The following is a 27,226-nucleotide window of genomic DNA, read 5'->3' as shown; positions in this document are numbered from 1 at the left end:
GTATCTACCTTTCTCCTGCTCTATCTCCCCCTTCCCTTTCAATTTCTCTCTGTCCTATCCAATAAAATGAGGGGGGAAATGGCTGCTAGGAGCAGTGGATTCATAGTACACCGAGCCCCAGTAGTAACTCCGGAGGCAAAAAAGATAAAAGAAAGATCTGAAGGAAGGTTAACTCACTGAGGGAAGCAGTCTCTCAGATGGGCAGCACTGACCCTGGGCACGCAAAGTTCAAGGGAGATCATGTGATCTGAGTGAACTACGAGCCAGACTCCTGACAGTGGTGCTCATGCGTAAGGTCAGCGACCACAGCAGTGACTAAGTGAACGTGTTTCTTGGCTCTTTTTCAGGACCAGGCACCCAAATGGCACTTGTAGCAGCTTCGTGGACATGGAGCTTTTCCTCCACTTCTCCCTTATCCCATCAGTAAGTAAGGCCGGAGAGAGGTGAGCAGGAGAGCAAGGAGGGGGTGGTAGCTTCCTTATACAAGCTTCCAGAGGAGTCTAAGTAGGTGAGAGGACAGACAGCAATTCAGACTCTGTACTTGTTTCTTGAACATTATGCGCTGAAAACATAGAAGACTTTTAAGGGCCCGAGAGTCAGGGGCACTGACATAGGGGAATTGATGACTTCACTCATACATGGAATCTAGAGAACTGAAACACATGAACTTGCAAAAAGAACAAGAACAAGAAGAAGAAGAAGAAGAAGAGGAAGAGGAAGAGGAAGAAGGAGTAAACACATTGTCTCTAAGACTTTGTGATAACTATATACTGGTTATCGTTGGAAAGTTGGGAGCACAGTACTTTGGTGGTGGGTGGGGTGTGGAACTATGCCCTGTAATCTAAAATCTTGAAAACCACTATTAATCACAAACTTAAAAAAACATAGACTTGGTAAAAAGAGGCTTTTCTGAGGACATAATGATGGAGGTGAGCCCTGGTGTGAAGCCTAGTAAGGGGCAGAGGGCAGAACACACACAAAGGCTCAGAGGAGCAAAGGGGGGGGGGGTGTGTGCTGGTCTGTGTGAAGTCTTATCCTCAGACTACAGTGGGAAACGACTGGAATGTTCCCAATATGAGGGTGGTGTGTGGAGGTTTATCATGGAAGCAGTCACTCGGACTGCAACCTAGAGACAGGTTTGGAGGGAGGGGGGAAGACTAATTAGGAGATGGCTGTACGGGTTTACATGAGAGGAAATCTTAACCTCCTGGATAATGGCTAGCTGGCTCATCTTTGACGAACTCCAGATGTTCAGAGAGTAAAAGCAAATGGGCCTCGTCATGAGTTGGTTAGAGAGGCTAGGGAGAGATTGAGGATGACTCCTGCCTGGGCTTCTAGCTTTATACAATTGGAAGGATGGTGGAGTCTCTCACTAGTTAAGGAAACTTAGGGGACTGGGTGGTGGCACACTTGGTTAAGTGCACATATTAGAATGCACAAGGACTCTGGTTCAAGTCCCCAGTCCCCACCTGCAGGGGGAAGCTTTGCAAATTAAGCAGTGCTGCATCTCTCTCTCTCTCTCTCTCCCTTTATCTTGCCCTTCCTCCCTCAATTGGTCTGTCTCTATTAAGTAAGTAAATAAAATATTTAAAAAATAAAAAAAAACTTAGAAATACAGGTTTGGAGTAGATGAAGGAGCAGAGCGGTGGAGAAAGCCATGACTTCCACCGAGGACATACTGAATTCGAGAAACTCAGCACACCAGCAAGAAGCGTCTGCTGGAGTCTTTGAATGGACTGTCGTGAACTTCTGAACAAGGTCTGGTCTGGAGAGTGAGTTTGTGAGTCTTCAGTGCATTGGTGGCTGTTGAAAGCTTGATGATAGATGATCACTCAGGAAAAGGAGGACTGGGTAGTAAGAGGAGTGGCCCTTGGACCTAACTGTGTGGAAGTTTAAAGCTTTAGGAATGACCCAGCATAAGAGACTGAAAAGTAGGCGAAGGAAATCAGAAAAGTATGGTTGATGGGAGCAAGCCTAGGGCAAAAAGTGCTTCTAAGATGAGGATGTGGTCAACACTGGAATGCTGCTGAGGCATCAAGCCAGATTCGGGCTTACAGTTGACACTGGCTCTTGTCACAAGATAGTGTCTGGTGACTGTGAACGTAATCATTTTGCTGGGGTGATGGGGAGATAGGAGCCAGGTTGCAGGGGGGTGGGGAGTGTAAGCAAGTGAAAAGTGAGGAAATGAACACAAGTGTAGTAGACAGTTTTCAACAATTTTCTAGAAAAGGCAGAGAGAGAGAGAGAGAGGGAAAGGGACATCAGAGATGTGAGGAGATGACTCAACCCATAGGAAAAATAAGCAGAGAAGCGTTTACAACGTTGACAGCCACTGCTCCCTTTCACCAACGGAAGAAACTGAAGTTTACAGAAGTTATCTCCCTCCCAGCTGGTATTTAGGGAAAACTAGATTTGACGTCATGTTTGTTCAAGTCAAGGCAACACAGAAGAAGTTCCGTGTAGAATGTTCTGGATTCTTCAGTGTGAACGCAGCCAATTTCTAGGCTTCAGAGTTTGACCCTCAGAGTGAGTCACAAACATGCCGAGCTCTCTCCTCACCCACATGCTCTCTTCCAGGGATGGCACTGAGGCTGCGCTGAGGGTGAACTGCCCCTCTCATTCACTCTCTCTCTTTTCCTGTAGTTTCTCATCATCTTGGTCTTGTCCTTTCTCCAAAGACGAGAACGCCACAGGCAGAGAGAAGATACTTCTTACCTCCTGGGAAATCACTTTGGAATTATCATGTGAGCTGAGCCCACTCAATCACTAAAGTTTGGGGGGTACCCTTTGACTGCGGACACCACCAACCGGAATGGCAGACTCACCCCCCCCCCCCCCACACACACACACACTTACCTCCCCTTATGCCTCTATGCCACTGTGGTCTACTCTGCCCTCTCCCACACCTCAACCCAACCAAAGTTTGTGGATTTCAGAGTTGACTTATTTTTTTATTAATGATTTAATAATGAATGACAAGACTGTGGGATAACAGGTATACCATTTCATACAAATCCCACCACCAGAGTGCCATATCCCATCCCCTCCATTGGGAGTTTCCCTATTCTTTATCCCTCTGGGAATATAGACCAAAGATCTTTATGGGGTGCAGAAGGGGGGAGATCTGGCTTCTGTAATTGTTTCTCTGCTGGACATGGACATTGACAGGTCGATCCACACCCCTACTCTGACTCTCTCTTTCCCTAGTGGGGCAGGGCTTTGGGGAGGTGGGGTTCCAGGACACATTGGTGAGGTCGTCTGCCCAGGGAAGTCAGGTTGGCGTCATGGTAGCATCTGCAACTTGGTGGCTGAAAAGCATTAAGATATAAAGCAGAACAAATTGTTTAATAATCAGGAACGTAAAGGTAAGAGTATAGCAGATAAGATTTGGGGCTTTAACATTAGAAGAAGCTAGCAACTCTATTTTAGGTTATTCCAAGGGGCCTATGACTTTACTAATTTTGTCTGAGCCAGACAGCTAACATTCAGGTAGGCTAAAAGTATTGTCTGGGAAGATGGTGTCAGAGTTGAAAATGGGACTAGAAAGCTGAAGCCGGTGAGAGAGCATCTCCATAATATGGGTAAAATATATAAATACTGTTAACTGTAAACCCCATTGATCTGACCTAGGGCCCATGTCTACCCATATCTACCACAGGAGCCTGTCTAACTTCTGCATCCGTCAGTCTGAGCTTGCAGTCTAGGATCAAGCCATTATCCCTTAGCATTCAGGACTACGTGAATGTGCTCACCACATCTCAGACTAGGGGGCTGTTCTTCCCACACACTCCATGCTGTGGCTACCTTAAGAAGTAGGAAGGTGGGAGTCGGGCGAAGCAAATTAAGCGCACGTGGCGCAAAGTGCAAGGACCCATGTAAGGATCCCAGTTCGAGCCCCCCGGCTCCCCACCTGCAGGGGAGTCACTTCACAAGCGGGGAAGCAGGTCTGCAGGTGTCTATCATTCTCTCCTCCTTTCTGTCTTCCCCTCCTCTCTCCATTTCTCTCTGTCCTGTCTAACAACGATGACATCATCAACAACAACAATAATAACTACAACAACAATAAAAAGACAACAAGGGCAACAAAAGGGAAAATAAATAAATAAAATTAAAAAATTAAAAATAAATGAAGAAGGAGGGGTCTGGTGGTAGTGCAGCAGGTTAAGCGCACATGGTGCAAAGCTCAAGGACCGGTGTTAGTATCCCGGTTCAAGCCCCCGGCTCCCCACATGTGGTGGTAGAGGAGTTGCTTCACATGCAGTGAAGCAAGTCTGCAGGTGTCTGTCTTTCTTTCCCCCTCTCTGTCTTCCCTTTGCCTCTTTGATTTCTCTATGTCCTATCCAACAACAATGACATAAATAACAACAATAATAATAATAACCACAACAATGATAAAACAACCAGGGCAACAAAAGGGGAAAAAAAAATAGCCTCCAGGAGCAGTGGATTTGTGGTGCAGGCACCGAGCTCCAGCAATAACCCTGGAGGCAAAAAAAAAAAAGTAGAAAGGACTGAGTTGCCTGTCACTGGTGGCAGCCAACCTTGTGGGTGTGGCACCATGAGTTAGTCACCACTGAATCTTTAGAGCCTTTCTGTCTCTGCAGCTCTGAATCTGTGCAACCCATATCACTTTTTTCTTTTCCTATATTTCTTTTGTTTCCCACCTCTCTCTCTCTCTCTCTCTCTCCTATCAGGGCACTGCCCATGTCTCCTCCCATGCTAGCATTCCATTTGAGTAGCTACTTTTTTAAAAAAAAATTATTTATTTTTTCCCTTGTTGCCCTTGTTTTATTGTTGTAGTTATTGTTGTTGTTGTTATTAATGTTGTTATTCAGTCCTATTGGATAGGACAGAGAGAAATCGAGAGAGGAGGGGAAGATAGAGAAGGGGAGAGAAAGACAGACACCTGCAGACCTGCTTCACTACCTGTGAAGCAACTCCCCTGCAAGTGGGGAGCCGGGGCTTGAACCGGGATCTTTACGCCGGTCCTTATGCTTAGCGCCACCTGCGCTTAATCCGCTGTGCTACCGCTGACTCCCTTGAGTAGCTACTTCTATCCTTGCTGTGCCTCCCTAAATATAGAGACCCTTAGAGAAAGAGTCTTGTCTTCCTCACATCAATACATTGTCTCCCCTTACCCCAGAACTGGCACAGAGCACCTCCAGATAGATCAACCAAAATGATTTTCATGATGCAGTAATTCCTCCTCAGAGTGGAATCAACACTTTGGAGAGGAACTGTGGGAAGGAGTCACCTTCTGGCCTCATAAGCTATTTCTTTTTCACAGACCTCTGGACTTCGTGGGTACCTTTAGCAACCGATGGTCCTACGGCCTCGCCTTTGGGGCTACAGCAAATAAAGTCATGTTCTTGTTCTCGGAAGGCTACCAGCCCCTGCAGGTCCCACAGTGGGCACAAGGTACAAAGGCTGCCTTATTCTTGCTGGTAGTTTCACCATGGACTTTTTTCCTCTCAGAGACCAATTGGCAGGGCTTTCCGGGATCAGAAACTAGACTTCTGTCAATTGTCATTGTTCTCCCCAACCTATTACTTGGCCAAGATCAATGCCTATCTAACCTACAGATCTCAAAGTTTTGTTTGTTTGGACTTTTCCCCTAGTTAGATTCAGACTTTTAGATCTAGATGGATGACTCTAAAAATAGTTGATCATCATCTGCCCCCAAAAATGCCTTTGTGTTTTTTGACTGCATGTGAATCGACGGGTCTATTTCTGGCCTCTATTCAGTCCTATTGTTCTGCAGTGATCTCCACATCCTAGTCAACACTTGCTGTCTTCTGTTATTTTTTGTTATGGTCATTGTAGTGCTATCTAATCATTGTATTATTAGCATTTTCCTAACTATTCATCCTATGGCTGAGCCAAATATTATTGCTATTCGTTTCATGAATCTGAAGTTCCCTATTTTTTACTTATTTATTATTGGATAGAGACAGAGAGAAACTGAGAGGGAGGAGGGAGATAGATTGGGAAAGAGACAGAGTTATCTGCAGCCCCTTTACCACTCGCAAAGCTTTCCCTCTACAGGTGGGGACCAGGGGGTTGAACCCAGGTCCTTGCACACTATAATATGTGTGCTTAACCAGATGCACCACCACCTGGCCCCTGGAGTTCTCTCTTCTCTATTCACAAGACAGAGTTCTGGTGGTGGGAATTATGTGGAGTTGTACCCCTCTTATCCTATGGTTTTTGTCAGTGTTTCCTTTTTATAAATAAATTTTTTTTAAAAATACTCCACTCTCAAGCTTTCTGAGTTGGCTTCCTCTTTCCATTTTTGCTTGGGCCACCTATTTCCCAGCTCCTGATGTTCTGTCCTCATTTTGGATTCTGTATAGTTTCTGTTCCCTGCAGGGCTCTGTCCTGAGAGGTGATTCAGATACTTAGTATAGTGGCTTATATGCCTTGGTAACCCTATTATCTTCAGAGGTTCTGAGATCAACTGCTTCTTAACTGCTAGTCATGAACTCAGCGAACTGCCCATTTCCAGCAGTTACTACAGCAAATTCAATTTCCTGTGAGCATCTACTGGCCATTTTGGGTTATTCACTTAGAAAATTTTTAATTGTTTTTATTATCTTTATTTACTTATTAGAAATAGCCAAAAATCAAGAGGAACGGGGCGGTAGAGAGGGAGAGAAATATAGAGACATCTGCAGCCCTCCTTCACCATTCACAAAGCATTCCCCCTGCAGGTGGGGATGGGGCTTGAACCGGGGTCCGTACACACTGTAACCTGTGATCAACCAGGTGCGCCACCACCCAGCCCTTGTTCTTCACTTGTTGAGCCTTCAGATTCCTTGATGTTTTCTTTCATGCTGCTTTCTCTTAGAGATTACTATCAAATGGGTCTTTTGAATTTTTTTTTTTTTAGTGAATTTACTCAGGGTTCTCTCTCTAGCCACCATACTGTACCTTAATGAAAAGTAGTGGCCAAACGTTCATCTGACCAGTTAGCCAGTGTCTGGGATCAGGAAGAGTGTGTTGCATAAACAGATAACAAATACTCCTGTATTCCTCTTGAGCAGGGACTGAGCGTTCAAGACTTTGGGTCCCGAGGTCTGAGGTCTGGAGCTGCAGGTCACCGTCAGAACCCCATAGCTTCCCTGGGGCACTCCTGAGCCCATCAGCAAGTTGCTCACAGCATCTCTCCCGTCTCTCCCAGCCTTTGTGCTTCTAATCGGAGGCATTGAAGTCGGCCTGTCCCATTTCCCCTTCTTTGCCTGCCTCTCGTCGGAGTTCCAGCTGCTCAGCTCCATCCTCGGCTTCAGCTACTCTCTGATCTGGTGAGATGGACTCTTATTAACCCATGACTCCTGGCCATGGCCACGCACTAGACGGAAAGCTAGGGGTGAACTGAGAGCTGTCTTTGGAGGGGTACCTTTGCCCATAGCTGAGGCCCAGGGCAAGGTGAGTGACTGGTCCTGTGTCCCACTGTGGCTTCCACTTGAGGTTTCAGCAGGTCCGGTCAGCTTTCTGCTTCATCTGAGGCCACTGATGGCCAGGATGCTCCTGGAAGCCAAGGACACAGAAGAATTCGTTTTTGTGAATTCCCGAGTGTCCTAGCGGGGGTGCTGCTGCAGCTTCCTCTGGGAGCCAGGAGAAAAACCCACGCACCTCAGCTTGGCATTCAGGACCAGCACAGCGTGGCCTCCTGCTCTCTCTCCAGCCCTCCGGTCTCTAGCACACAGCTCTCACTACACAAGATCCCTGTGTTCGCTCATTCAGCCACTATTTGTTCAGCAAGTGTGCTGCCATAGCTCCACTAGGAGCCAGAGTACACCAAGGAGCCTCGGAGATCATGCTTTCTGGCTTCTTTGGGTGTTGCCATTCCTGTAGATCATCCTCTCCCACTTGGCCCAGTGGTAGGAATATGCGTGCTCTCAGTGTGTGGCCCTCAGCCCACAGGTAGGACGAAGACCTCAACCTTCCCTTTGAGTTCCGAGTTCTCAGTGTGGCAGCAGAGCCAGCACAAAGCTTCCAGATATCCCCACCGCATATCAACTGTTCATATAAACTCGCTTTTCCAGCTCAAGACTCATTTCCACAACTGCACTCCACTCACTGTCTGGGCCACCAGTATCTCCTCTACACACACACACACACACACACACACACACACACACACACACACACACACACAATTTTCTGGGGTCCAAATCTTAAGATTTAGTGAGAGGGTCACTTCAGGGATTCATAAGCCACTGACAAACAAATAGCTACAATTCCAAAATTTGTAAGTAGCCTTTAAATTTTTTTTCCTTTTAATTAAGCAGGTCTGTGGGAGTCTATCTTTCTCTCCCCTTCTCTCCCCTACCCTCCTTTTCTCTCTGTCATATCCAATAAAATGGAAAAAAAATGGCCACCAGGAGCAGTGGATTTGTGGTGCTGGCACTGAGCCCCAGTGATCACCTTGGAGGCAAAAAAAAAAAAAAAAAGTACCATGCACCAACTTTAGCACTAGCAGGGTGCCTGATCAGAGGCGGGTATACTCAAAGGCCTTGGAAGTAGCCCTCCAAAGAGATGGGGAGGTGATTCCAAGTAGGTGATGTCTGGGCAGTTCTCACAGAGGCTGGGCAGTTCTCACAGAGGCTGTGATGGAAGGGACCCCACACCCAAGCTCTGTTTCTCTTCTGCAGGTTTGCAGTCACTATTCTTCACATCATCCAGTGTCCCCACGGGCAGGTGAGTCTCTACTGAACTGCATTTGGCTTTTCAGTCCCAGCACCAGGGTCACCTGGCTGTGTGGCCTTGAACCGGCCTCTGCCACTCTCGGGGTCTCCTCATATGCACAAAAGGGGAGTTAGAAGTGTTTGTGTGGGGTCTAGTGCCCACCAAGATGCTCATTCACAAGGAAGCATGAATGCAGTTGTTCACAGCAGCCTCTAAACACAGGGAAACTCTTAGAAAACCCCCTTTTTTTTCAGGGAGGAAACTACAATGCAAATGTGTCAAGCCACCTGGGAAATTCAGAGCCTGTGGTGCCTTGCCAGAACTGGGGAGGAATAAAGAGTTTGGCAAAAGAGAGTCTGGGGGAGTCAGAGTGGAAGACGAAGTGAGGAGACTGAACTTTCCTCAGCAGCTCTGTGCTGGGGCTGAGGGGCCGTGGCAGGCCTCTGCCCTGAACCCAAGAGCTACGAGCATCATCCTGAGAGACCTTTTCCTCACGCCTGACATGATGGCATTTATGAACCTGCCTTCCCTTCTTTTCTTCCCCTTTCCTCTCTCCCTCCTTCCCTTAAGTCTACCCATCCTGTTCCACTCTGTTCCCTACTCTATTTCCACGTCTGTCTGTCTGTCTGTCTGTCTGTCTGTCTGTCTGTCTATCTATCTATCTATCTACCTCTTTGCCTCCAGGGCTATCAATGGGGCTTCGTGCCAGCACTATGAATCCACTACTCCCAGTGGCCATTTTTCCCATTTTGGGGGATAGGACAGAAAGAAATTGAGGGTGGGGGGAGAGAAAGATAGACACCTGCAGACCTGCTTTACCACTTGTGAAGCTTTCCCCCCACAGGTGAGGAGCTGAGGGCTCGAACCTGGATCCTTTCACTTGTTCTTGCTCTTAGTACTATGTGTGCTTAACCCGGTGCGCCACCACCCGGTCCCCTACCCCACCTCACACTATTTCTCTCTCCTTGTTTTCATTCTCCATCCCTCCCGTCTCTATCTCCCACCCTGACCTCTTTCTTGCCCTTCTCCTGTTCCATACCTCTCATCTGCTTTCATGTGTCTTTTTCCAAGAGAATACTTAACATTTCATCAGAAAAAAAGAGCTAGGAAAGTTTGTATCCTTTGTATAGAGTAAAGTAGGAGTGAGAAGATTCAGCTAGCTACCTGTGGAACTCTATGCCCACTGCTCATTGTAATGGTGTGGGGCTGGGAGAGCAGGCAGCTTCCTGTCCCTGGCTCCCCAACACACCTAATCAGACCTCCCTTGCCTCAAGCCCACTCCTTGCGGTCTGCTTCTCTTGCAGCTTCTGGGGAGATATGAGACCCTGGTGTTGTACTGGCCCTCACTGATGTGCTTGGTCTTCCTGTTGGGTCGCTTCCTGCACATGTTTGTCAAGTCTCTGAGGGTCCGCCTGGGCTGGGATCTCCAGACAGTGAGTACTAAGTGTGAGCCCTGTCTGTGTCCTCACAGACTGAGTCCTCACAGCAGCCCTGCTGGTCATAGTCTATTATCATTTCTATTCTGTAATAAGAAACTGGGATGCAGTGGTCCAGGAGGTGGCGCAGTGGTAAAGCTTTGGGCTCTCAAGCATGAGGTCCCGAGTTCAATCCCCAGCAGCACATGTGCCAGAGTGATGTCTGATTCTTTCTCTCTCCTCCTGTCTTTCTCATAAGTAAATAAAATCTTTTAAAAAAGAAAGAAAGAAAGAGAGAGAGAAACTGGGATGCAGAGAGGACAGTCATCTGTCCATAGTCACACACTCCACAGCAGAGCCACAGAGGGAGATCAGTTTGGTTGTTGAGACCCTCTTAACCACTATTTTTCCTTTTCCTGACTTCTTGAAGTTTAAAGGCAAGTGTTTACATCCTTTTTTTTATTCAGACTCTAGATAGATTTTTTTCTTTTTTTTCTTTTATTAGGGGATTAATGTTTTACATTTGACAGTAAATACAATAGTTTGTACATGCATAACATTTCTCAGTTTTCCACATAACAGTACCCCCACTAGGTCCTCTGTCATCCTTTTCCAGGACCTGTACTCTCCCTGCCACCCACCTCAGAATCTTTTACTTTGATACAATACCCAACTCCAGTCCAGGTGCTGCTTAGAGTTTTCTGGTCTTATTTTTCATCTTCTGCCTGTGAATGAGATCATGGCATATTCATCAGCGCACTGCTCAGCTCTGTTTTATGGTGGTGTAGGATGAACCTGGGACTTGAGAGCCTCAGGCACAAGAGTCTCTTTGCATAACGATTATGCTATCCACCCCCGGCCACTACATCTTTTTTTTTTTAATGTAAGCATTTATTGCTATAAATGTCTCTCTAAGAATTGCTTTTGCTGTTGGATTGCTATACACAGATTCTACTAGTTTGAGGAATTTTCCGTCTATCCCCATTCTTTGTAATGTTTTGGTCATGAAGGGATGCTGGATCTTGTCAAAGGCTTTCTCTGCATCTATTGAGATCATCATCATGTGCTTTCAGATTTCCTTTTGTTGACAGCATATCAGATTTATTAACTCATGTATGCTGAACCAGCCTGGCATCCCTGAGATAAAGCCCACTTGGTCATGGTGTATAACTTTTTCTGATGTACTGCTGTAGTCAGAATGCCAGGATTTTGTTGAGGATCTTAGCAGCTGTGTTTGTCAGGGAGATTGGTCTGTAGGTTTCTTTTTTGGTTGGTTCTCTGTCTGCTTTTGGTATCAGGGTGATGCTGGCTTCATAGTAGGTGGAATAAAGTGTTCTGTGCCTTAATCTTTTAAAAAATATTTTATTTGCTAATAAGAAAGATAGGAGAGAGAGAGATAGTAAGGCACAGCTCTGGTACATGTGCTGCCAGGGGTTGAACTCAGGACCTCATCATGCCTGAGAGTCCAATGCTTTACCCACTGTACCATCTCAGTTCTCTCAATAGCTGCTTTACATATGTTGCTGCCCTTTCATTTGGTGAACAGATCGTGATTATTGTTAATTCCTCTTCATTAATTGATTCCCTTGAGTATTAAGTAAAGCCCATTACTGGCTTTTATTGCCTTGGTTACTTTAAAATATATTGTGTCTACAATTATTACGACTGTTCCTGGTGTGTGTGTGTCCCAGGATATGCCAAGTGTTTGAGAATGATTCAGTCCAAAAGAGTGAGTTTTACGGGGGCTATGGAGCAGCAGTAGCTGTGTTTCTCTCCTCTCGTGGGTCAACTAGGAATACCAAAGGAGACCACCTGGGACCACAACAAGGCAGGACTAGAACGACTTCAGGAACCCACTGGTGAGTGCAAACACGTGTGGCTCGTGGACAGAGAGGAGCCTAGGGAGAGACTAAGTGGCTGGTAACAGTCCAGCAATTTACCAGTTGAGGCACCACCTCCAGTCAAAACAACAAAAAGATGGCTGAAGGGAGCAGAGGACTCCCCCAAGACTCACCAAATGCAACTGTGAGTCTCCATTGCTACTGACCTCAGAAACTGGAGCAGCAGTGGGGAGGCCCTGTGCTGACTCCAGGGGACAGAGAACTAACCAGGAAACTCAGGAGAAGATCTGTACCTCAGTGGCCTAGTGGTGGGGCTGTGAGAGTCTCTTTGCATAACCACTGGATAATCTCTGCCCCACCCTGCTTTATCTCTTGGTCAGGAGTCAGTGTTTTTACCTAAGAAGCTTACTTATAGTTTAAAAGCCCTCAGGCTCCCATAGCCTACAGGGAAGAAAAAAAAAAAAAGAGGCTTTTAAGCCACTGAGCTCCAACCATTGTTTTCTTGAACCCTAAGACAGCAGGAACCTCACATTTCCACTATAGAGCCTATATTTCCCCCAGTCCTGGAACCTTAGGGTGGGGTCCACTTTCCTGCATGCTTCTCTCAATTCATATCAAATAATATTGCATCTGCTGATCGCAACCCAATAATGCAATGAGTGCCACCCAGCATGCTTCACTTCAGACTGTGTCCAGAGACTTCAGGTGTGGAACAACAACCCTTCAGCTCCATCACTCACTCGGGTGAGACCTTTCCTTTCATAGTATTCTCTAATACCTTTACTTTTAAAAGTCTTCCAGAAGATTGAAGACACTGGAATACTCCCTTCCAGCTTCTATAAAGCCAACATCACTTTGATACCAAAAGCAGACAGGGACACAACCAAAAAAGAAAACTACAGACCAATATCTCTGATGAACATAGATGCTAAAATATAGAACAAAATTCTAGCCAACCAGATACAGCAGTATATTAAAAAGATTGTTTCAAGTGGGGTTTATCCCAAGGATGCAAGCTTGGTTTAATATATGTAAATCAATCAACGTGATCCACCACATCAACAAAAGCAAGGCCAAAAACCACATGGTCATATCAATAGATGCAGAGAAAGCCTTTGACAAAATACAACATCTGTTTATGATCAAAACACTACAAAAATGGGAATAGATGGAAAATTCCTGAAGATAGTGGATTCTCTATATAGCAGACCTACAGCCAACATCATACTCATGGTGAAAAACTGGAAGCATTTCCACTCAGATCAGGTTCTAGACAGGGCTGCCCACTATCACCATTACTGTTCAACATAGAGTTGGAAGTTGTTGCCATAGCAATCAGGCAGGAGCAAGGAGTTGAGGAATATAAATTGGAAGAGAAGAAGTCAAACTCTCCCCATTTCCAGATGACATGATAGTATACATAGAAAAACCTAAGGAATCCAGCAAGAAGCTTTTGAAAATCACCAGGCAATGCAGTAAGGTGTCAGGCTACAAAATTAACATTCAAAAGTCAGTGGCATTCCTCTATGCAAACACTAAGTTAGAAGAAGTTGAAATCCAGAAATCAATTCCTTTTACTATAGCAACAAAAACAATCAAATATCTGGGAATAAACCTAACCAAAGAAGTGAAAGACTTGTATACTGAAAATTATGAGTTACTACTCAAGATAATTGAACAAGACACAAAGAAGTGGAAAGATATTCCATGTTCATGGGTTGGAAGAATTAACATCATCAAAATGAATATACTACTCAGAGCCATATACAAATTTAATGCTATCCCCATCAAGATCCCAACCACATTTTTCAGGAGAATAGAACAAATGCTACAGATGTTTATCTGGAATCAGAAAAGACCTAGAATTGCCAAAACAATCTTGAGAAGAAAGAACAGAACTGGAGGTATCACACTCCCAGATCTCAAATTGTATTATCGGGCCATTGTCATCAAAACTGCTTGGTTCTGGAACATGAATAGACACACTGAGCAGTGGAATAGAATTGAGAGCCCAGAAGTAAGCCCCCACACCTATGGACATCTAGTCTTTGACAAAGGTGCCCAGACTATTAAATGGGGAAAGCAGAGTCTCTTCAACAAATGGTGTTGGAAAAAAATGGGTTGAGGGAGTCGGGCTGTAGCACAGCGGGTTAAGCGCAGGTGGCACAAAGCACAAGGACCGGCATAAGAATCCCGGTTCAAACCCCGGCTCCCCACCTGCAGGGGAGTCGCTTCACAGGTGGTGAAGCAGGTCTGCAGGTGTCTATCTTTCTCTCCTCCTCTCTGTCTTCCCCTCCTCTCTCCATTTCTCTCTGTCCTATCCAACAACGACAACAACAATAATAACTACAACAATAAAACAACAAGGGCAACAAAAGGGAATAAATAAATAAAATAAATATTTAAAAAAATGGGTTGAAACATGCAGAAGAATGAAACTGAACCACTAGATTCTAAGTAGATTCCATGTGGATCAAGAACTTGGATATTAGACCAGAAACTATCAGATACTTAGAGGAAAATATTGGCAGAACTCTTTTCTGCATAAAATTTTAAGACATCTTCAATGAAATGAATCCAATTACAAAGAAGACTAAGACAAGCATAAACCTATGGGACTACATCAAATTAAAAAGCATCTGCACAGCAAAAAAAAAACACTACCCAAATCAAGAGACCCCCCACACAATGGGAGAAGATGTGTACATGCCATACATCAGACAAGAGTTTAATAACCAAAATATATAAAGAGCTTGCCAAACTCAACAACAAGAAAACAAATAACCCCATCCAAAATTGGGGGGCGGGCATGGACAAAATATTCACCACAAAGAGAACTAAAAGGCCAAGAAACATGAAAAAATGCTCCAAGTCTCTGATTGTCAGAGAAATGCAAATAAAGACAACAATGAGATACCACTTCACTCCTGTGAGGATATCATCAGAAAAGGTAATAGCAGCAAATGCTGGAGAGGTTGTGGGGTCAAAGGAACCCTCCTACACTGCTGGTGGGAATGTAAATTGGTCCAACCTCTGTGGAGAACAGTCTGGAGAACTCTCAGAAGGCTAGAAATGGACCTACCCTATGATCCTGCAATTCCTCTCCTGGGGATATAACCTAAGGAATCCAACACATCCATCCAAAAAGATCTGTGAACACATATGTTCTTAGCAGCACAATTTGTAATAGCCAAAACTTGGATGCAACTCAGGTGTCCAACAACAGATGAGTGGCTGAGCAAGTTGTGGTCTATATACACAATGGAATACTACTCAGCTGTAAAAAATGGTGACTTCACTGTTTTCAGCTGATCTTGGATGGACCTTGAAAAAATCATGTTGAGTGAAATAAGTCAGAAATAGAAGGATGAATATGGGATGATCTCACTCTCAGGCAGAAGTTGAAAGACAAGATCAGAAGAGAAAACACAAGTAGAACCTGAACTGGAATTGGCGTATTGCACCAAAGTAAAAGACTCTGGGGTGGGTCTGTGGTTAAGGGGGGAGAATACAGGTCCAAGAAGGATGACAGAGGACCTAGTGGGGGTTGTATTATTATATGGAAAACTGAGAAATGTTATGCATGTACAGACTATTATATTTAATGTTGAATATAAAACATTAATTCCCCATTAAAAAAAAAGTGTGAGTTTTACCCAAATTCTTGCCCTCTCTTGTTAAAGTTGCACAAAGAGACCAAAAAGCCTTACAGTGTTTGGGATCCAAAGCATTGACTTCTCTCTTTCCTCACAGGAAGAAAAGCCTTTCCTGGAAGCTCACCAGGCAAAGCATGTCAAACAGCTTCTGAGGAAGGCCCCTCCCCTGTAAGCTCTAGTATGATTTGCTCAATTTCTGTGTGTTTTGCACTAATACTGATGAGCCCCAACACAGCAAGAGAGTTCATGGTCCCCACCTTCAGGGGAAAGCTTCACCACTTATGAAGCAGAGCTGCAGGTCTCTCTCTCTCTCTCTCTCTTTCTCTCTCTCTGTGTCTCATCTTCCCCTCTCAGTTTGTTTCTGTTATTATCCAGTAATAAGTAAATAAATTTTTTTTAAAAAAGGACTCTGCTTTAGCCAGGACTCTTATTTGCTAATAGCAGAATCTCAACCAAACATAGTTAAGGAAATGAAAAAGGAAATTGATAGCCTTATATAATTAAAAATCTAAAGGTGACCAGTTTCAAACATAGGTGGCTCCAGGAACTTCAGGACTAGCTTCAGATCTAAGTTCTACTTTATCTGTCGTAGCCTCAGGGTTAGGTGAACACCCCCCACCAGGATATCTAGGCTTGAATTGTCCTGGATTAATCTAGTACATAGAGACACTTTCTTTCAAGTAGAGTGAATAAAACTCTCATAAATGCATTCCATCGGACTGTTTACTCTCCTAGAATCAAATACTGTGTGCATGGTAATATGTGCACTTAACCAGGTGCACCACCACCCGGCCCCGGAGGTTTCTATCATGAAGATTATCCAGTGAAGTTAGGTGATGGGGCTCCAGCCTGGACCACCCGTCACACTTCTTCTTTTTTTTTTTTACAATTAACTTCTTATTACATTAACCTGATCCAGGGCTTATGTATATTACTAATTAGCACAGGAGCCTGTATAAACTCTGGGTCCATGTCAATCCCAGTTTATAGTCCATTGTCACAGCTTGGAAAATTCTAGGTTGCACATATTATAGGACCAGTCCTCTGTGAATGGCACAACAGGATAACCCAGCCTCCCTTTGGAAAGTGGGGGCAGTCCTTAGTATTGCTAATTTGTAGTGAGGGTAAGGGCCTATAGAGGTCCCACAAAAGGGCTAATGAGGACATTCCTGATGGAAGTGACCAGTGATGACAAAGAGAGGGATCCCTTTGAGGTGTAGTCCCATAGTAACTCTGGGGAAAATATCCAAATATCCCCTGACAAGGACCCTGGTATTGCCTAACTGTATACAGAGTTTCTTCCTGCAACCAGGAGAAGTAGTATAATGGTTATGCAAAATGACTTTCATGTCTGAGGATCCCAGGTTTCAGTCCCTGTACCTGCTGCAAACCAAAGATTGAGTAGTATTCTGCTTAAAAAAAAAGAAAAGAAAAGAAAAAACGCACGTGGTGTGAAGCACAAGGACTGGTGTAAGAATCCCGGTTCTAGCCCCCGGCTCCCCACCTTCAGGGGTGTCGCTTCACAGGTGGTGAAGGAGGCCTGCAGGTGTCTATCTTTCTGTCCCCCTTTGTCTTCCCCTCCTCTATCTCCTATTTCTCTCTGTCCTATTGAACAACAACATCAATAACAACAACAATAACAACCACAACAATAAAACAACAAGGGCAACAACAGGGAAAATATATATACATATATATGTGTATATATATATATATTTAAAAAAAGAAAAGAAAGGAAGAGAAGAGAAGGGGAGGGGAGGGGAGGTGAGAAGGGAGGGGAGGGGAGAGGGGAGGGGAGGGGGGAGGGGAGGGGAGGGGAGGAGAGGAGAGGAGAGGAGAGGAGAGGAGAGGAGAGGAGAGGAGAGGAGAGGAGAGGAGAGGAGAGGAGAGGAGGGGAGAGAACAAGTTTGCAGTTAGGGGCCAAGTGGTGACACACCTGGTTGAATGAATGCATAACAGCGTCACACTTCTTCTAATTCACCTGCATTTAGTCTTGGTTACTATTTGCTGTGAGAGAGATCAGGAATTGCAGAGCCTTTTAGTTTGGGAAGTTGCTACACCAGATGAAATTGTGAAGTGAGTCTCAGTTTTTCTGAGTAGGGGAGAAAGGAAATTCTGGAACATACAGTACTCTTTTTTTTTTTCCCCCTGATATTCTAAAAAGAAGAGGAGAAAATGGTGTTATTTTCAGAAACATCCACAGTTGCTTATCAACCACAACTTTTCCATTCCTGGTTTTTATTCTTTCACAGACAGAGAGAAAAGTCTTGGTTCCAAAGCAGGATATATGAATGGGACCCCTGCTTTCAGTTCCCAAGCAGAATGATTGGAACTACAGTGCTAGCTTTCATCTGCCTGTATCTTGTAAGTAAATCGGAGAAAATCCTTTTCTATTTTATAAATGAAGTAGGACTAGAATATAGGGCTGTTCTTTAAAAAGTTGTGTCAAAGTTGGATCTAATTAAATTAATGTAATGGAGGAATCTGATTAGTTCAAAGTACAATTCTCTAGTCCCACCATTCTGACTCCAAGGACACTTTACCCACATGGTGAGTATTAATATTAATACTAATATTGCTCATGTAACTGAATCATTCATGGAGATGTTTGTGATCTCTACATGTAAAGAACTTGCAAGGGGGCCAGGCAGTGGCGCATCTGGTTAAGCGCTCACATTACAGTGCACAAGGACCCAGGTTCAAGCCCCTGGGCCCCACCAGCAGGGGAAAACTTCACGAGTGGTGAAGCAGGGCTGCAGGTGTCTCTCTGTCTCTCTCTCTCTCCTCTTCCCTCTCAATTTCTCTCTCTAGCCAATATTAAGATGCCATCCCCTACTAAGGTAAAAATCTGAACAAACTGGAAAAACAAGCAACCCAGGAGACAAGTGAAGCAGGACACTCTTCCTAGAACTATAGAGACACAAAGAGAGCTAGAAGAATTCACAACAGAATGGAACAGAACCCCCTGGGGCCAATATTAAAGTCAGAAAACCTGAGCTGTGATCTTCTTCTTCTTCTAGCGTTTGCCCTTCTTCCATAGCCAGTCAACAGCGTCAGGTTGAGCCTGATATATGTAACACCATTAATTGGTTGGACATTTTGAACTACTTCACCAACAGTGAGATACCTTTGCTGCATCAAATTACATTTAAAAAATATCACTAGGATATATTCCATCTTGGACCATAAAATGTATCTTAACAAATTTAAAAGAATAGAACTGTGCACTGTCTGCTCTCATACTGCAGTGAAATTAAACTAGAAACCCTTAACAGAAAATAACTGGAAAACATCCAGGTAATGGATATGGAACAACACATTTCCTTCCCCTCTATCCCCCTGTCCCCTCTCAATTTCTCTCATTCTCTAGCAAATATATTTATATTCACATATATGTGAATAATATTAACAACTCTTTTGTCCACAAATTTTCTTAATATCTTTATTTATTTGATAGAGACAGCCAGAAATTGAGAGGAGGGGGGAGACAGAGAGCAACAGAGAGACACCTGCATTACTGCTTCACCACTTGTGAAGCTTTCCCCCTGCAGGTGGAGACCGGGGTCTTGAACCTAGGTCCTTGCTCATTGTAACACTTTCACTCAACCAGGTGTACCACCACCCATCCCTAAAACAACACATTTATTGTCGGGGTTCCTCAGGGGAATGAGCCAGCCCGGCCGGCTCCCATTTCCCTGCCTGGCCTGTTGGCCACCAGGAGACAGGTGGAGAGTGGGGAACCATGGGCTAGCAGAGGCAGGAGTGAGTTCGCTAAGGGGTCTTCTAGCATACTGTGGTGGCGGACAATACACAAACCTCCTTAGGGTACCGCTGCAGAGAACGGGACCTTTCATTGACGCAGTTACAAGTTTATAAAGGGGCAGCTGTGCAGGGGAAGTGGCCAAGCTGACCGATGAGACCAATATTTCCTTATAAGGGAAAAGAGAGCAAGGCAATGAGAAAGTGTGGATGGTGATGCAGGAGCGGGGAAGCAGAAATAGAAGGAAGGCGAAGCCCACCAGAGGGAGGAGGGGTGGAGTGATGTGGCGGCGTGGCTGACAGGAAGGTTGGAATTCCCCCCGCATACTCTGGCCACATTTCGCTCGACCACAAGGCTGGTATGCCAAGGGGAGTCTGATAGACGAGCTTCTGGGGGGTCAACCACCCATGCTCAAACACACATTGGACCCACAATTTATATGTAACGTAAGAATCAAAGATAAAATTCCAAGAGAGAATAAAAATAACTTGACCCAGATGAAAATGACATAAAAATGTGTGGGAGTCAGCAAAAACAGTGTTTAGTGTGAATCTCACATCATTTGACACATATATTAGAAAAGACAAATCTAAAACTAATCATCTCCAGATGCACTTTAGAAAAAACAAGAGCATATTAAATGCAATGCAAACTAGTTTTTTTGTTTGTTTGTTTTTTTGCCTCCAGGGCTATTGCTGGGGCTCGGTGCCTACACCACGAATCCACTGCTCCTGGAGGCCATTTTCTTCCCCTTGTGTTGCCCTTGTTTATCATTGTTGTTGTTGTTATTGTTGTCATTGTTGTTTGATAGGACAGAGAGAAATCGAGAGAAGGCAGGAAGACAGAGAGGGGGAGAGAAAGACATCTGCAGACCTGCTTCACCTCTTGTGAAGCTACCCCCCTGCTGGTGGGGAGCTGGGGCTCGAACCGGGATCCTTAAGCCAGTCCTTGCACTTTGTGCCACGTGCGCTTAACCCACTGCACTACAGCCCGCCCCCCCCCAAATAGATTAAATATAACAAACTTAAAGCAGAAACCTATGACATTGAAAGCAAGAAATCAGTCAATAAGTCAATAATTGGTGAGTGGAAGAATTGATAAAGTCACTAGGTCTCTAGCAGACTAGAAAAGGAGAGAGGACATAGGTTAGAAGTGAAAATGGTTACAAATTTGAAGAGTGATCTGAGGGGCTGGGCCAGGGCTCACCTGGTAGAGCATGTGACTTGCCATGCTTAGGGGCCTGGGCTCAAGCTCCAGCACCAAATGGGAGCACCAAGCACCAGGAGAAGTTCCAGGGATAGTGGAGGAGTGCTGTTCTCTTTCATTCTGAAGTTAAATTTAAAAATAAAGACAGGTTCAAACATCCTGTCCCCACCAGCAGGGAGAAAGCTTTAAGAATGGTGAAGCAGTGCTTCAGATGTCTTTCCCCCTCTCTAACTCCTGGTTCCCTCTCAATTTCTTTCTGTCTCTATCCAATGTATATATTCATATATATGTGAATGGTTTTAATAACTCTTTTGTCCACAAATTGGATAACTCCGGTGAAAGGGACCAAAAAAGATAGAATATTCCACAACTCAGACAAGAAGAAATAAACTCTAGGTCTTTTAAAAAGTATATTTTTTATTAGATAGAGACAGAGAGAAATTAAGGGAGGGGGAGATAGTGAGGGAAAGACAGAGAGACATCTGTAGCCCTACTTCACTATTCGTGAAGCTTTCTCTCTGCAGGTGGGGACCAGGGACTTGAACCCAGGTCCTTGCACACTGTAATATGAGAGAGATCAAACCTGGCTCCCCAGCTATAGGTCTTCATTAAAGTAATGGCATCAGTGTAAATAATGACATTTAAGACAGAAAGTACCCTACTCAGGTAGGTTCATTCATGAGTTTTACAAAACACTTAGGGAAGAGAGTGTGCTAATTCTCTACAATCTCTTTCAGAAGACAGATGCAGAAGGAATATTTCTTAATTCGTTTATGAGGCCAGCAACACCCTAGGACTAAAACCAAACAAACACATTATAAGAAAAGATAACCACAGCAAAATATCTGTCATGAACAGAAATGCGAGAACCCTTAACAAAATTTTAACAAATAAAATACAACAAGGTATAAACAAAATCATACACCACAACCAAGTGGGATTTATTCCAGATATACAAGACTGATACAATATTTTAAAATACATATTGTTTAGTCATGCCACCTAGTCCTCTTTTTTTCTTATTATCTAGTACTCTTCAAATAACATTATCTGCTTCTTTTCATCGTAGAATGGAATGAAGATAAAACACAACAGATTCTAAAATTTCCATTCTCCCCTATTTCTAAAAAGCAAGGTTCAGCCTACAGCTTCACTTGGTGCAACAACTCACCAAACTAAATAGTCCCTGCCCTCTCTTATAGTGAAGAATGGCCAAGCCCAAGGAAGAAAATTCACATAATCATACCAATGAAGTAAAAACCATTAACAAAACTCAACAGCAATTAATGCTAATTTTTTTAGTAACCTAAAAATAGAGGGGGACTTGCTTAATTTGATAAATATATGTTTTTTTAAGATTTTATTTATTTATTAATGAGAAAGATAGGAGGAGACAGAGAAAGAACCAGACATCACGCTGGTACATGTGCTACTGGGGATTGAACTTGGAGCCTCATGCCTAAGAGTCTAATACTTTATCCTCTGTGCCATCTCCCAGACCACTGATAAATATAATATCAATAAAAATTATAGTTAAAATTATATTTTATGGTGAGAAATTAGAAACTTTTCCACAAAAATTAAGTATGTAATTTTTAAAAATTCACACAAGATTAAATCTACAATGCTTAAGCCTGCATATGGTTAAAATTTACTGAGTGTAAATTGATGGTGGGTTTAGTGTGGCACTATACCCTCTAATCCTACAATCTTGTAACCCACTATAATCACAAATAAAAATAAAAAATATATGTAGGAATGACATTAAAACATAAATTAATAAGAAGTGTACACGTCTTAATAATAACATGTGTGAAAAATTATAGGCAGTACCACAAGGAGACTCTAGCTAACTCTAGCTAACAGCACTAAAATTTACCATATGGATGCTATTTTAAACTTATATGAGTCATGGGGAAAGAGTAAAAAAAAATTGTTAGGAAAATACTTGAGAACAATCTGATACATAAAACTTGATTCAAGTTCATTAGTTGGTAGTAGTCATCATACCTAGACAATCTATAGCCAGCAAATTCTTCTGTGAACAGAAGTGATGTAATTTAAATATAAAATAATTGATCCTGACAGATGATTTCAATGAATTAAAAATAAAAGTGAGTAAAATAAAAATGATTTGCCTCCAGGGTTATTGCTGGGGCTCGGTGCCTGCAACATGAATCCCCTGCTCCTGGAGGCTACTTTTTCCCCTTTCGTTGCCCTTGTATTATCATTGTTGTGGTGATTATTATTGTTGTTATTGATGTCATTGTTGTTGGATAGGACAGAGAGAAATGGAGAAAAGAGGGGAAGACAGAGAGGGGAGAGAAAGATAAACATCTGCAGACCTGTTTCACCATTTGTGAAGCGACTCCCCACCCACAGGTGGGGAGCCAGGGGCTCGAACTGGGATCTCTAACACTGGTCCTTGTGCTTCGCACCATGTGCGCTTAACCCACTGCACCACCATCCGACCACCACCAGAACTCTGTATTACCACCACCAGAACTCTGTATCTCATCCCCTCTCCTGATAGCTTTCCTATTCTTTAACCCTCTGGGAGTATGGACCCAGGGTCGTTGTGGGATGCAGAAGGTGGAAGGTCTGGCTTCTGTAATTGCTTCCCCGCTGAACATGGGCATTGACAGGTCGATCCATACTCCCAGCCTGTCTCTCTCTTTCCCTAGTGGGGAAGGGCTCTGGGGAAATGGGGCTCCAGTACACATTGGTGGAGTTGTCTGTCCAGGGAAGTCTGGTCGGCATCATGCTAGCACCTGGAACCTGGTGGTTGAAAATAGATTTAACATACAAAGCCAAACAAATTGTTGACCAGTCATGGACCTAAAGGCTGGAATAGTGCAGATGAAGAGTTGGGGCCCCTCCATTTTGTAGATAGCTATAGGCATATTTTAGTTATATTCCAAAGGGCCTGTGGCTATACTATGTTTTTTGTTTTTGTTTTTGCCTGAGCCTGAAATCTAATATGCAGGTAGATCCTAATTATTGTCTGGGGAGATGATGTCATGGCTGGCAGAAGGACCAGAAAGCTGGATCAGGGAAGAGAGTAGCTTCCTAATATGGGAAAGGGGTATAAATATTGTTGACTCTAAACCCCATTGATTTGATGTCATCTGGGGCCCATATGCAACTAAGGAGCCTAAGTGACCTCTGCATCCCTCTAGATCTGAGCTCACATTTTGTGGTCATAAGTAAGAATGATCCAAGCTGCCCAATATCAGGACCCATCTTCCTCAGGTGTAGCATAGAGTATATTGTCCAGCCTCCCTTCAGAGGATGGAACATTCTCTACCATTGTTTATCCACATGGAGGGTAAGGTCCTATAGGGGCCCACAAAGGGGTCTGTTGTGTTGTTTCTGATGGAGATGACCAGTGACAATGGAGAGAGGGATTTATCCGAGGTCTAGGCCCATCATGTCTATTTGGGAATCTCAGGACTCCTCGAATAGGGCCCCAGGTACCCATCAGAAACTTTAAGACTTTATTTCCTTGTGCTTTTGTTTACATTCTCAACAAAAAGTCTTAAATAATAGCACAGTTGTGACTTCAGTATTTGATTAGCACAGAATTAAAAAATTTCCTGTCATCAAAGTTGTCAAAGATAAAATATCTATCAAAATAGAAAGAAATATAGCAGAGCCAAACTGTCTTTTGCTCATCTAAAATAGACTAGGCTGATACTTACATTAGTTAATCATGTGGCTGTGTTTTTTAAATATGTTATTAATTTTAAAGAGATGGATACAAAGAGAAAGACCAGAGCACTGCTCATCTCTGGTTTATGGTGGGTCTGGGGATTGAACCTGGGACTTTTGGGCCCTTGGGCATGAAAGTCATTTTGCATAGCCATTATGCTGTCCCTCAGCCCTTGACTATGTTTTTGTTGTTGTTGTCATTGTTGGATAGGACAGAGAGAAATGGAGAGAGGAGGGGAAGACAGAGAGGGGGAGAGAAAGATAGACACCTGCAGACCTGCTTCAACGCCTGTTAAGTGACTCCCCTGCAGGTGGGGAGCCTGGTGCTCAAACCGGGATCCTTTGAAGGTCCTTGAACTTTGCACCATGTGCGCTTAACCTGCTGCACTACCTCCTGACTCCCGACTATGTTTTAAAAAGTGAATGTGTGGGGCCTGGTGGTGGCGCAGCTGGTTAAGCACATATAGTGCTATGTGCAAAGGCCCATGAGTACCCGGGTTCAAGTCCCCACTCCCCACCTGCAGCAGGAAGAGTGAAGCAGGTCTGCAAAATCTATCTTTCTCTCTCCCTCTCTGTCTCCCCCTCCTCTCTCAGTTTCTCTCTGTCCTATCCAATAAAATATAAAGAAAAACTAATGGCCACCAGGAGCAGTAGATTTGTAGTGCAGGCACTGACCCCCAGCGATAACCTTGGTGACAAAAAAAAAAAAAAAGAATGTGTTAGGTTATGCTGATATATTACATAAATCCCTAAACTCCAGTGTCTTAACAATGTGTGTTTCTAACCACAAAGTGGGTATTCTCATATGGGATTTCTCCATGTATGATTCTGTCACTCAGCTTCTTCCAACAGTGTCATTATTACTTCTGAGAACACTTTCCTCCCTGTCTGCCTGCTAGTATAAAGAGAAAGTGCATGGGGAGTAATACAAGAGGGAGGTATTCCGGGCTCATGTGGAAGTACCACACCTTCCTCCCACTCCTCTCTTTTCCTTTAGCAAGAACCTTATCATGGAACCGCATCTAACTCCAGGGAGACAATGGAATGTCATCTAGGTTTATGTACAAAAGAAGGAGAAGAATGATTTTAAGGGATAAATGGCTGCAGTTCTTCCAAACAGTGGATGATTGGTTTGAGGACATTAAGATTCTTAAGTCTTTACTGGTTTTGGTTTGCTTTGTTTTGTTTGTTTTTATTCTATACCAAACACTATGCTAAGATGTTTGAGAGAGGAGAGCTAACTAATCCAGCGGTCTTGGTCTGGAAGAAGCCTAGGACCTAAGAGAAGGAGACTAGATATGACATGAAGTATTTGCCATTTGAAAAAAGAAAGGTGGAAGTGTTCGGCTTTAAAAAATTTTTTTTAATATTTATTTATTCCCTTTTATGGCCTTCGTTTTGTTGTTGTAGTTATTATTGTTGTTGTTATTGATGTCATCATTGTTAGGACAGAGAGAAATGGAGAGAGGAGGGGAGACAGAGAGGAGGAGAGAAAGATAGACACCTGCTTCAGACCTGCTTCACTGCCTGTGAAGCGACCCCCCCCCCCCCCCGCGCAGGTGGGGAGCCAGGGGCTGAAACCGGGACCCTTATGCCAATCCTTGCACTTTGTGCCACATGTGCTTAACCCGCTGCGCTACTGCCCGATTCCCAAGGTGGACGTGTTCTGGAGGTGAGGTGAATTATTCCAAAATGAGAAGCTGCCTAAAGATGGTAGCATTTGAGTTCTGCTATCAAGAGTTAGGCAAGAGTAGACTGGTGGAGTAAAGAAGGCAGCAGAAACTTCCAGAGCAGCGGCACGGTGCTGGGGAGCATGACGGCCCGATGACGAGTGATGAGGGTGTGCACAGCGTGTTCACGGGAAGCAGTACCTGCCCCAGTTTGGGGATTGCCAAGGTGCAAGGAGGGGAGCAGTGAAAGACAGGGCTGGAATTGCCCCCAGGGTCCCTCTTGTTCAAAGGTAGGCATTCATTTCACTCTCATTTAATTAGCCTTTGAAGAATGACATGATCCCTGTGGAGCCCTGCTCCTGTATGTTATATGGTGAGGAACAGAGTTCAAGGAGTCTCCCACCTCCAAAGACATCAGTATCCCATTCATCTCTGGCTCCAGTGTTCAGAGTCTATTTCAGTTGAATTTTGCTTCTCAGAAGTTTTGACCTCAGAATCAAAGAGCAGTCTTTATGCTGCTCACCTTCTGAGCTGGACTCAGGTGAGATCTTGAACTGTTGTATGCTTTACATTGGGTTCTAGTTCTCCCCCGCCAAGAGAATTAGATCAGTCCAGTTAATTTCGCGGGCCGCTTGGCCCCGCCCCTAGGAACCCGCCAGAGTTGCAGAGTGACAGAGTTCGAGAGGGTTCCTGAGTTCGAGAGCTTCTGAGTTTGAGAGAAAAAGAGAGAGTGTTTGTGCCGCCGCAAAGAGACAGCAGAGTTCTGTTTGGTGATTAGTTTGTCTTAGTTTATGAATCGTTGTTCCTGAATAAAGAAATACAGCTTCCCTGCCCAGCCGTTGTCTCCGCGTCTCTGTTACCCGCCGTGAAGCAAACTAACCCCGCCGGCAAGAGACTCTGAAATTTTAACAACACTTGAACCATTTGCTCTGTGTCCCCAGTTCATTGTCATTGAGTTCTGCATGTTCTTGCATGTGAGAGACCAGCTGGATGTGTTTGAAGACCAACTGGAAAGCTATATTGCCTTCCGGAATGAGACGGGAACTCTGACCTCAGTTGTTCTGCAGGTTAAAGAGCTGATAAGTGTCACCAAAGGTAAACCCATCCTTTGACTCTGCCACCTGTGTGGGAAACTAAAAGAGGGACTTCTGTCTGGTGGTCAGTGTACACCTGTCATAATTATTGCTTCTAAGATTGATGTTACCTGCATGAGGTGATGGGTCTGGGAGAAAAATGCATTGTGTGCCTCTCTGGGTGTTAAATTTTCCTTCCTTGTATC

At 44.1% G+C, this 27,226-nt stretch overlaps 1 protein-coding gene across 6 annotated transcripts in view; it reads left to right on the top strand.

The window, feature by feature from the left end:
- LOC107522577 (stimulated by retinoic acid gene 6 protein-like) overlaps positions 1–27,226 on the top strand; it is a 56,602-nt gene that overhangs the window by 14,984 nt on the left and 14,392 nt on the right. For 2 of the 6 annotated variants that reach the window (XM_060199134.1, XM_060199133.1), the window contains exons 2-10: positions 348–423; positions 2,644–2,744; positions 5,288–5,418; positions 7,181–7,301; positions 8,655–8,700; positions 9,993–10,121; positions 15,698–15,768; positions 17,853–17,964; positions 26,889–27,042. In XM_060199134.1, the coding sequence (XP_060055117.1) occupies positions 348–423; positions 2,644–2,744; positions 5,288–5,418; positions 7,181–7,301; positions 8,655–8,700; positions 9,993–10,121; positions 15,698–15,768; positions 17,853–17,964; positions 26,889–27,042 (941 nt within the window). Of the gene's footprint in view, positions 1–347; positions 424–1,610; positions 2,527–2,643; positions 2,745–5,287; positions 5,419–7,180; positions 7,302–8,654; positions 8,701–9,992; positions 10,122–15,697; positions 15,769–17,852; positions 17,965–26,888; positions 27,043–27,226 lie in introns of those variants that run through there. The other 4 variants (XM_060199136.1, XM_060199139.1, XM_060199135.1 and 1 more) reach the window with 3 other exon arrangements.

This window comes from Erinaceus europaeus, chromosome 10 (assembly GCF_950295315.1).
Source record: "Erinaceus europaeus chromosome 10, mEriEur2.1, whole genome shotgun sequence".
Taxonomy (NCBI): domain Eukaryota; kingdom Metazoa; phylum Chordata; class Mammalia; order Eulipotyphla; family Erinaceidae; genus Erinaceus; species Erinaceus europaeus.
This window is presented reverse-complemented; position numbering and strand designations above follow the sequence as displayed.